Source organism: Suncus etruscus, chromosome 3 (genome assembly GCF_024139225.1).
Source record: "Suncus etruscus isolate mSunEtr1 chromosome 3, mSunEtr1.pri.cur, whole genome shotgun sequence".
Lineage (NCBI taxonomy): Eukaryota > Metazoa > Chordata > Mammalia > Eulipotyphla > Soricidae > Suncus > Suncus etruscus.
In genome coordinates this window covers 7,541,155-7,553,452 of record NC_064850.1, presented here as the reverse complement: position 1 = coordinate 7,553,452, position 12,298 = coordinate 7,541,155, and the positions used below count along the sequence as shown (strand labels likewise).

Genomic DNA, 12,298 nt, shown 5'->3' with positions numbered 1-12,298 from the left:
TCCCTACAAACTGAGAAAAAGAATAAAGAAAGAAAAAAAGGGTGGGTGGGACCAAGGGGCCAAACAGTCCAAGGAGCATAGAATGAAATTAAAAAATGGTCAGCCCTACATACCAAACCAATGTCAATGACAGTAGAACCAAGAGACCCCCAACTACAACAAGCTATACACAAAATGGACCTGTTATGGTATCAGTCCAGGGGGTTAAGAGTAGAGGTATAGGAGTCATGCTGAGAACTATTGTGGAGGGAGGTCAACACTGGTGGTGAGAATGGCCCTAATTCACTGTCACTATGTTACTGAAATACAACTGTGAAAAACCTGTAAAAAAATAAAATAAATTATTTAAAAAATAAAGAAGAGCATTTATAAGTGCACTGGGGAAATAGGGACTCAGAGCTGAAGATGTTACAAAATTACTTTAGCAGTGAGTCTGCCTCCATGTTTATGATCGTTGAATGATCTCTGTGCTCTACCTTCAAAGTTTTACATGTTGGGTTGAATAATATCTATCTCTATTTATTTAGCTTTGAACAACTGGCATTGATACAAAATAAAAGTTTCTTTTGATTGCTTTCTATGGTACATATATTGTTGTTTTGGTGCCAACTCCTAGCGTAAGAGTTTGCAGTTAAAGGGAGAAGAAAATCTACTGACTAAATTATTACTGTGGCTTTGTCATACTGTTATTCTTTTTTTGTCTTACAGGAACCCCTGTTTGGTTTTATATGCAAATTGCACCAATAAGAAATGAGCATGAAAAAGTGGTCTTGTTCCTATGTACTTTCAAGGATATTACATTGTTCAAACAGCCAATAGAGGATGATTCAACAAAAGGTACTTTTAATATAAATGACTTAAAAATAGATTGGTTCAATGCTACTACTACTAATAACTAAAAGTAACAAATATTTGATTAAACTGGAAAAATTTTTGCTATATATGTGCATATATATTTACCCTTTTTTGGGGGGTCATACCTGCCTTACTCTTCACTGTGCTCAGGAACCACTCTTGGCAGGCTTTTGGGACCATATATGGTACAGGAAATTGAACCTGTGTTGGCCTTGACAAAAACAAATGTCCTAGCCCCTGTACTATTGCTCCAGTCCTGAACTATATGTGTTCATTTTTGATTCATATTCATGACAATAATTATCCACAGTCCACTTTATTCAACCATATTTTTGAATGGAAATATTAAGGTGAAAGAATATGTTATTAACTTACAGTGAGACAGACAAAAGAAGAACATTTCATGCTTATGAGTTAAGGGTGAATATAATAGAAGTTTTAACAATTATCTTAGTGAATGTTAGAAACAAAATGTATAATAACTTATGATATTTTGATAGGGCTTGTTTGAATGCAATTAATTAGTTGATCAAATTTTGTTAAGTTGGTAAGTTTGATCAGTTAGTTATTTTACAGGTTTCCTCTCAAACTTTGTTCATTTGCTATAGATTCTTTTTAGGCATATGTTACTAGATTATGAAAAATGTATTTTTTTATTAAAAAGATGTTGGGAAAATGCAGGCTGGCATGTTCATTAATGTTATTGCTATAAAAAGCAATAGTCAGTGTTCTGTATATTAATCCCCTTTTCTCTATAATTTAGTCTCATTTTATTCTCTTCAATTATGTTTAGATTAGAAATTAGTGTTTCATGAATGACTATTTCAAATATAATTAGAGTTTTTTTAATCAAATATTACTCCTTGCTAATATAATTATAAATGATATTATAACTGTTCAGTTTCTGGTTAGTACCAATTTCAACAGAAGAAAAATTCAGTATACAAACTGGATAAGATATGATGCATGGATGTTTTTGAAAACACTGTATCATTAAGTTATTTTTTTAACTTGAATCAGGTGTTTACTTTCAGAAACTTTTACAACTTATTCCTCTGCGTTTACTCAGAAAACCAGTATTTGAGAAGTTTAAGATAAATTGAGACACAATTCTGAAATAAAATATTCTTCTAATGTTATATAGTTTAAATTCTTTTCTTTTCTTTTCTTTTTTTATTGTAAGAATTTATTCAAGAGACAAAATTGATTAACATAATGAGGTGTTCTATTTAGTAGGATTAGAACATATTCAAATTTATAGTGAACTTTCACCAGGCAGATTATATTCTGGCTATAATGTATACCTTAAAACATTTATAATATAAATCTTGTAATTATGTTCTCAAACAACAGTGGAATTTAGCAAGAAACTAATAAGATCATTAGACAGTTCCCAAATATTTGGAAATCACTACATTTGTAAATGGTTTAATAGGTCAATGTGTCTTAAATTAAATATTTTAAAATGAAAATGAAACAGAATTTGCAGAATTCAGTAAAAAGTATTGCTTAGAGGTAATGTATATGTTAAGTACATATAAAATAATCAACAGTATAGAATTTATAATAAGTAAAGGTATAGAATTAAGTATAACCCAAGACTTACCTAAGAAAATAGAAAAGAGCAATTTAAACCAAAGTAAGATAAAGAAGTAATAAACTTTATAGAAAAAAATTAATGACATAGATAACTGGAAAACAAAAATGTCACCATAAACCACTCTTGTTCTTTGAAAAATAAAGATTTTAGGAGCTGAAGAGATAGCACAGTGGTAGGGTGTTAGCCTTGCATGTGGTTGACCCGGGACCTATCCAGTTTAATTCCTGGCATCTCATATAGTCCGCCAGCTTGCCCGGGGTGATTTTTGAGCACAGAGCCAGTAGTAATCCCTTTTGGGAATGCGGCTCAAAAACCAATCAATCAATCAATCAATCAATCAAGAAACAAAGTTTTTTTTAAATAAATATTTTAGACTCTAGTCAGGCTTACTGTGATAAATAGAGAAAACATAACCAACCAAAAGAAGTGCCATTAGTTTTTTTAATTTTTTTATTTTTAGTTATGTGAACAATGATACAAAGAAAGAGGACAAGGTAAAGTTACAGTGGAAGGACAATCACCCAAAAACAGAGTTCTCAGAAGAAATTTCCCTGCTGACACCCCAATTTTAAACTTACAAAGAATGATAAAACAGAACCCATGTACAATTACTTTGTCCCCCAAGACCCCAGATTTCAGTACATTATAAATTTTCCTAGAGGTACACAAAGTCAACCTCAAAAGTTTAAGTGGTTTTTTTTTTTTTTAAAGATTTAGAGTCAAAGGAGCACAGTAAAAACGGTGTTAGAGTGGCAATTATCGTTTGCATAGGCCCACCAAAGTATGGGTGACATGGAAAGGAAAAAAAACTTGGTCTAAATACAAGAAGACCCTACTCCTGAAGTTTCCTGACATTAGACCATTTCTAGGCTCCAGGCAAACTAGTTTGTCCAATCCCAGTCATTGTAGTGCCCGTACAGTTATACTTTTCACAGTCTCTGTTGTTGGTATCATGTTTCTGTTTTGAAGATCCTGGAATCTGTATATCCTACATTGAAGTCAGGATGGTGCAGAGCGTCTTCTAATTTCAACTCACAATTAAAGGGCAATGCAGAAAGAAATGACATTGAGTAAATCAATGTCAGAGCAGCCATAGAGACCTCCCTGGTAGAGGATTGATTCCAGGTGATGTCATAGACAACTTTGGATGTTGCATAGATGGCTTCCCTGGTTTAGGGGTGAATGGAGAATGTCCAAACCTCTGAGGCCTGTGCCAAGTCATCATGTCAATGTTCAGGGTGTAAGGTCCCATTAGAAGTGCCATTATTTTAAACAACTTTATAATCAGTCAACTGATAACAAATAAAATGGGCCAATTCCTTGAAAGATACAGAGTATGAGGAATTACATAAGGAGAAATAAATAGCTTGATTTGTTCTCTTTCCCTTTCTGACTTTATCAGAACATTATAGTTAATGGAATTCTCCTATAATGCTAGCACTAATATCCCACAATACCAGAGAAAAATCATTAGAAACAAGAAAAAATTGACACCGAATCCAATAACATAAGTGTAAAAAGCCTCAGTCAAAAATTCATTAAAATATTTCAATAACCTAGGGCCAGAGCAGTAATTCAGTGGGTAAAGAGTTTGCCTTTAGCAGCTGGGTTTAACCCTCAACACCTCACATGATTCAAAATATGTAAGTAAAAATCATATGGTCATATCCGTTGGCAGAAAAAAGGTATTTGATAAAAGTCAGCAAATATTTGTATTGAAGGTCAGAAAATAGGAATAGAGAACTTCCTCAATGTCATAGAAAACTTCTACAAAAACCAAGAGAGAAAGAGATAGAGAGACAAACAGAAAGACAAAGAGAGAAGCAAAATGCTTGCTCCAGAGACAGGCAGGGGGGTGGGAAGGAAATATAGGACATTGGTGTTGGGAAAAGTGTTCTGGTGAAGAATGGTGCACATTCTATGATAGAAACTTAAGTATGAACAATTTTGTGACCACGGTCCTTCGATAAAAAACATTATTAAAAAAACAAAGGTGATATAGAGGAACACCCATGAAACTAATAGCCAATTATATTATAGAGTGAAAAATTTTAAAATAAGACACTGTTGATACTTTGTGATTCAACATCTTTTTCAAATGAATTTCTCTTGCCTTTATATTTGAATGTCAATCAAATGGAGTATTCGCTTTTATTTATTTTAAATATTTAAAACATTTTATTTTTTTCTTTTATTTAACCACCATGATTAAAGTTGTTTATGCTTGAGTTTCACCCTGACATGTATACCATCCTTCACTTATGAATATTTCCTGCTACCATTGTCCCCCATTTCCCTCCCATCTTCTTCCCTATCTACTTGGGATGGGTACCTCTCTCTCTCTCTCTCTCTGTCTCTCTCTGTCTCTCTCTGTCTCTCTCTGTCTCTTTCTCTCTTCCCATAGTTTGCACTATTGTTAATGAAGGGGTTCTATTCATATTACTTTATCTCCATTCAACACCCATTAACACCAGTTAATATCCAAAGTGATCAAATTCAATATGGTCATAGTGGCCCCTTCTCTGCCCTAACTGCGTAGCTCCATTATGTTTCCTACCATGGTCCTTTATGCCCTCTTCTCACTTTTCTCTGGACATAATTGCCATACTCTCATTTTTTTATTATTTCTCACAAATGAGTGAGATTATTCTATGTCTATCTTTCTACCTCTGAATCATTTCACTCAGCATAATAATCTCCATACAAATCCACACATAAGCAAATTTTATGACTTCATTTTTCTACGGCCATACCACCTAATGTGCCAAATCTTGTCTGTTCTCAGAGAGCAAGTCTTTTTCTCTGAAATTGTATTTGTTTGTAGAGGTCTATGGAGATGCTTTTAAAGAAAGATATGTTAGATAGATTTGTTTTTTTCTTTTCTGTTGTTTTCTATAAGAGATTGGATGGCAGAGTTTAAGTTGTGGTCAAGAAAAGTGCTGTCTTCTATTCATGAAAAGAGTATAATAGAAGCTTTTGAATTCTGATTTACTTTTATTTATCTAAATTAATGTTTCTCCCTTTACATTTCTTTCTCTTTCTCCATCTCTGTATTCTAAAAGAGTTATCCTAATCAAAACCAAAGCTTTTTTAGAGTTACATTGTATTATAGATATATAATTCATTCTTACAGAAATGATATTTGAATAAACCCAAGACAAATCAGACCACTTAATTTTGAATCATGTATTTCATATGTTCATAGACCTATAGGTTTAAACTTACATAAAATGCAGACCCATTGCCAAAGTAGTAGAATAAAATATCCTTTTGCAGTGCCAGAATTTGTAGAGGAAGTATTTATTTTAAATGGACTTTTATTTTAAAACTCTGTCATAATTTTTGAATACATAAATAACCCTGAAAAAGTATTGCATAATTCAGCTGCAAATTATATATAAAGTACTTATCATTGTTTACATATGCTATACATTTGATATTAAAAATTCAACAGAAATAAAATATTTATAACTTTAGATGATCAACTTACTATTGTTATGAAGCTAATAGTTTAAGTAAGCTTTCAATCTTTGGAAAATAATGTCTTTCATCATTTTAAGGCAGGTCAGGTTACCATAAAATTTTAAAGAAATAGATGTAAGACTTCATAATGAACTTTGAATTATAGACTTATTTTTATTTAATTTAGCTATATAGTTGCTTAATATAAAGTTTTAGTGACTATTGCTTGAATATTTCCTGTAGTTATTATAAATATTTTTGAAGCAAATGCTGGTTAAGTACATAGTATGGCCTAAACATTGTAATGTAGACATTACTTAGAGTGCTAGAGATGAAAAGTTCTTTTCCTTATTTATTTATTTTTGTTTGTTTGGTTTTGGGCCATACCTGGTGACAGTCAAGGGTTACTCCTGACTATGTGCTCAGAAATCGCTTCTGGCTTGGGCGACCATATAGGACGCCAAGGATTGAACCTAGTTCCGTCCTGGATCAGCCAAGTGAAAAGCAAAGGCCCTACTGCTGCGCTATCGCTCTGCCCCCCCTTCCTTATTTTTAAGTAAATAGTAGTAAAACCTTTTCTGATTGCTTTTATTTTCTCAAGAAAATAGGAAAGCTAGCTATTAAGCTAGTAAGCATAGTAAGCATGTCGAAGGAGGTCAGAAGGGGTAATAGAAGATCTGACAATGAATGTTAAGGGAACTTCAGCTGGTTGGCTAAGTAGTAGTATGATTCATTTGAGGTAAATCAGTTAGTAGTAATGTTGCACTAGCTTCTAGAAGTATGATTATTCTACTTCATTCATGGTTTATCAATTGTGAGCACATGCAAAATTAGGTGAAAAAATTGCATCATTGCATTTCACTAATTTTGAGAAAGTGAAATAAGAGAAAAAATTAGGGTGCAGAACAGATTGCTCATTATAAGTAAATAAAGAGAGATAGCATGGAGGTAGGGTGTTTGCCTTTCATGCAGAAGGTCATCAGTTCGAATCCTGGTGTCCCATATGGTCCCCTGTGCCTGCCAGGAGCAATTTTTGAGCATGGAGCCAGGAGTAAACCCTAAGCACTGCCTGGTGTGACCCAAAAGCTAAAAATAAAATAAAATAAAATAAAAAAGTAAATAAATAGAAGCTGTTGGTAAAATTGTTTTTTTTTGGGGGGGGGCACACCTGGTAGCGATCAGGGGTTGCTCCTACCTCTGCACTCAGAAATCACTCCTGGCAGGCTCAGGGGACCATATGAGATGCTGGGATCAAACCCAGGTCCATCCAAGGTCGACTGCATGCAAGGCAAACAATCTACTGCTGTGCTATCACTCTGACCCTGTTGGTTAAATTTTTTTTATATATTTTATTTAAACACCTTGATTACATACATGATTGTGTTTGGGTTTCAGTCATGTAAAGAACACCACCCATCACCAGTGAAACTTTCCCATCACCAATGTCCCACATCTCCCTCCTCCCAACCCAACCCCCGCCTGTACTCTAGACAGGCTTTCCATTTCCCTCATACATTGTCATTATTAGGACAGTTCAGAATGTAGTTATTTCTCTAACTAAACTCATCACTCTTTGTGGCAAGCTTCCTGAGGTGAGCTGTAACTTCCAGCTCTTTTCCCTTTTGTGTCTGAAAATTATTATTCCAAGAATGTCTTTCATTTTTCTTAAAACCCATAGATGAGTGAGACCATTCTGCATTTTTTTTCTCTCTCTCTCTGACTTATTTCACTCAGCATAATAGATTCAATGTACATCCATGTATAGGAAAATTTTATGACTTCATCTCTCCTGACAGCTGCATAATATTCCATTGTGTATATGTACCACAGTTTCTTTAGCCATTCGTCTGTTGAAGGGCATCTTGGTTGTTTCCAGAGTCTTGATGGTAAATAGTGCTGCAATGAATATAAGGAAGGGGTTTTTGTATTGTATTTTTGTGTTCCTATGGTATATTCCTAGGACTGGTATAGCTGGATTGTATGGGAGCTCGATTTCCAGTTTTTGGAGGAATCTCCATATCGCTTTTGATAAAGGTTGAATTAGACGGCATTCCCACCAGCAGTGGATAAGAGTTCCTTTCTCTCCACATCCCCGCCAACACTGTTTATTCTCATTCTTTGTAATGTGTGCCATTCTCTGTGGTGTGAGGTGGTACCTCATAGTTGTTTTGATTTGCATCTCCCTGATGATTAGTGATGTGGAGCATTTTTTTCATGTGTCTTTTGGCCATTTGTATTTCTTCTTTGTCAAAGTGCCTGTCCATTTCTTCTTCCCATTTTTGGCTGGGATTAGATGTTTTTTCTTGTAAATTTCTGTCAGTGCCTTGTATATTTTGGAGATTAGCGCCTTATCTGATGGGTACTGGGTGAATAATTTCTCCCACTCAGTGGGTGGCTCTTGTATCCTGGGCACTATTTACTTTGAGGTGCAGAAGCCTCTCAGCTTAATATATTCCCATCTGTTAATCTCTGCTTTCACTTGCTTGGATACTGCAGTTTCCTCCTTGAATATGCCTGTAATCTCAATGTCCTGGAGTGTTTTGCCTATGTGTTGTTCTATATATCTTATGGTTTCATGTCTGATATTGAGGTCTTTAATCCATTTGGATTTTACCTTTATACATGATGTTAGCTGGGGGTCTAAGTTCAATTTTTTGCAAGTGGCTAGCCAGTTGTGCCAACACCACTTGTTGAAGAGGCTTTCTTTGCTCCATTTAGGATTTCTTGCTCCTTTATAAAAAATTAGGTGACTGTATGTCTGGGGAACATTCTTTGAGTATTCAAGCCTATTCCACTGATCTGAGGGCCTGTCCTTATTCCAATACCATGCTGTTTTGATAACTATTGCTTTGTAGTAAAGTTTAAAGTTGGGGAAAGTAATTCCTCCCATATTCTTTTTTACCAATGATTGCTTTAGCTATTCTAGGGTGTTTATTGTTCCAAACAAATTTCAAAGTGCCTGATCCACTTCTTTGAAGAATGTCATGGGTATCTTAGAGGGATCACATTAAATCTATATAATGCTTGGGGAGTATTGCCATTTTGATGATGTTAATCCTGCCAGTCCATGAGCAGGGTATGTGTTTCCATTTCCGTGTGTCCTCTATTATTTCTTGAAGCAGAGTTATATAGTTTTCTTTGTATAGGTCCTTCACATTTTTTGTCAAGTTGATTCCAAGATATTTGAGTTTGTGTGGCACTATTTTGAATGGGGTTGTTTTCTTAATGTCCATTTCTTCCTTATTACTATTGGTGTATAGAAAGGCCATTGATTTTTGTGTGTTAATTTTGTAGCCTGCCACCTTGCTATATGAGTCTATTGGTTTCTAGAAGCTTTTTGGTAGAGTCTTTAGGGTTTTCTAGGTAGAGTATCATGTCATCTGCAAACAGCGAGAGCTTGACTTCTTTCTTTCCTATCTGGATTCTCTTGATATCTTTTTTTTGCCTAATCGCTATAGCGAGTACTTCCAGTGCTATGTTGAATAGGAGAGAGGACAGCCTTGTCTTGTGCCAGAATTTAGAGGGAAGGCTTTTAGTTTTTCTCCATTGAGGATAATATTTGCCACTGGCTTGTGGTAGATGGCCTTCACTATATTGAGAAAGGTTCCCTCCATTCCCATCTTGCTGAGAGTTTTGATCAAGAATGGGTGTTGGACCTTATCAAATGCTTTCTCTGCATCTATTGATATGATCATGTGATTTTTATTTTTCTTGTTGTTGATGTTGCATATTATATTGATAGATTTACGGATGTTAAACCATCCTTGCATTCCTGGTATGAAACCTACTTGATCATAGTGGATAATCTTCTTCTTCTATTTATTTATTTATTTATTTATTTATTTATTTATTTATTTATTTATTTATTTATTTATTTATTTATTTATTTATTTATTTTTGGTTTTGGGGCCACACCCGGCGGTACTTAGGGGTTACTCCTGGCTGTCTGCTCAGAAATAGCTTCTGGCAGGCATGGGGGGCCATACGGGACACCGGGATTTGAACCAACCACCTTTGATCCTGGATTGGCTGCTTGCAAGGCAATTGCCGCTGTACTATCTCTCCGGGACCCTGGATAATCTTCTTAATGAGGCATTGAATCCTAATTGCCAGGATTTTGTTGAGGATCTTTGCATCTGCATTCATCAGCGATATTGGTCTGTAATTTTCTTTTTTTCGTAGCATCTCTGTCTGGTTTAGGTATCAAGGTGATGTTGGCTTCATACAAGCTATTTGGAAGTGTTTCTGTTTGTTCAATTTCATGAAAGAGTCTTACCAGGATTGGTAGTAGTTCCTCTTGGAAAGTTTGAAAGAATTCATTAGTGAATCCATCTGGGCCTGGGCTTTTGTTTTTCGGCAGACATTTGATTACCGTTTTAATTTCATCAGTAGTGATGGGGGTGTTTAGATATGCTACATCCTCTTCCTTCAACCGTGTAAGATTATAAGAGTCCAAGAATTTATCTATTTCTTCCAAGTTCTCATTTTTAGTGGTGTAGAGTTTCTCAAAGTAGTTTCTGATTACCCTTTGAGTCTCTGCCATATCAGTAGTGATCTCTCCTTTTTCATTCCTAATACGAGTTATCAAGTTTCTCTCTTTCTTTGTTAGTTTTGCCAGTGGTCTATCAATCTTGTTTATTTTTTTTAAAGAACTAACTTCTGCTTTCATTGATCTTTCAGATTGTTTTTTTGGGTTTCCACTTCGTTGATTTCTGCTCTCAGCTTTGTTATTTCCTTCTGTCTTCCTATTTTTGGGTCCTTCTGTTGAGCACTTTCTAGTTCTATTAGCTGTGTCATTAAGTTACTCAGGTAAGCCCCTTCTTCCTTCCTGATGTGTGCTTTCAAAGCTATAAATTTTCCTCTCAGTACTGCTTTTGCTGTGTCCCATAAGTTCTGATAGTTTGTGTCTTGATTGTCATTTGTTTCCAGGAACCTTTTGATTTCCTCCTTGATTTCATCTCGGACCCACTGGTTATTCAGTATGAGGCTGTTTAACTTCCAGGTGTTAAAGTTTTTCTTCTGTGTCCCTTTGAATTCACAAATAATTTCAGAGCCTTTTGATCAGCGAAGGTAGCCAGCAAAATTTCTATCCTCTTGATATTATGGAGGTATGTTTTATGTGCCTGCATGTAGTCTATTCTGGATAATGTCCTATGTACATTGGAGAAGAATGTGTATCCAGGTTTCTGGGGATGGAGTGTCCTATATATCCACTAGGCCTCTTTCTTTCATTTTTCTTTTCAGGTCTAGTATATTCTTGTTGAGTTTCAGTCTGGTTGACCTATCCAGTGTTGACAAAGCCGTGTTGAGATCCCCCACAATTATTGTGTTGTTATTGATATTATTTTTCAGATTTGTCAACAGTTGTATTAAATATTTTGCTGGCCCCTCATTCAGTGCATACATGTTTAGGAGATTTATTTCTTCCTGCTCTACATACCCCTTGATTAATATAAAATGTCCATCTTTGTCCCTTACAACTTTCCTGAGTATAAAGTTTGCATTATCTGATATTAATATGGCCACTCCAGCTTTTTTATGGGTGTTATTTTCTTGGATAATTTTTCTCCAGCCTTTTATTTTGAGTCTATGTTTGTTCTGACTATTCAGGTGCATTTCTTGTAGGCAGCAGAAGGTTGGATTGAGTTTTATGATCCATTTAGCTACTCTGTGTGTCTTAACTGGTGCACTTAGTCCATTGACGTTGAGAGAAAGAATTGTCCTGGGATTTAATGCCATCTTTATATTGAAATTTGGTGTGTCTTTTGGTTAGTCTTGTCTTAAATTAAGTCTTTCAGTTTTTCTCTTAAGACTCCTTTTGAGTCTGTAAAGTTTTTGAGCTGTTTTTTGTCTGTGAAACCATGTATTCTTCCGTCAAACCAGAAAGTGAGTTTTGCTGGGTATAGTATTCTAGGTGAAGCATTCATTTCATTCATTCTTGTCACAATATCCCACCACTGTTTTCTAGCTTTGAGTGTTTCTGGTGACAGGTCTGCTGTAAATCTCAAGGATGCTCGCTTGAATGTAATTTCCCTTTTTGATCTTGCTGTTTTCAGAATTCTTTTTTTTTTTTTTTTTTTGGTTTTTGGGCCACACCCGTTTGACGCTCAGGGGTTACTCCTGGCTATGTGCTCAGAAATCGCCCCTGGCTTGGGGGGACCATATGGGACGCCGGGGGATCGAACCGCGGTCCTTCCTTGGCTAGCGCTTGCAAGGCAGACACCTTACCTCCAGCGCCACCTACCCGGCCCCTGTTTTCAGAATTCTGTATCTATCTGTGGGATTCATCATTGTGACTAGGATGTGTCTTGGGGTATTTTTTCTGGGGTCTCTTTTGGTTGGTACTCTTTGAGCATGCAGGATTTGATCACATATATTCTT

General features: G+C 35.4%; 1 protein-coding gene across 1 annotated transcript in view; it reads left to right on the top strand.

Moving 5' to 3' along the window:
• The window catches only part of KCNH5 (potassium voltage-gated channel subfamily H member 5), a 323,014-nt gene that overhangs the window by 57,916 nt on the left and 252,800 nt on the right, over nt 1-12,298 (top strand). Inside the window, exon 4 of the mRNA XM_049770324.1 lies at nt 709-837. Coding sequence (XP_049626281.1) covers nt 709-837 — 129 coding nt within the window. The remainder of the gene's footprint in view (nt 1-708; nt 838-12,298) is intronic.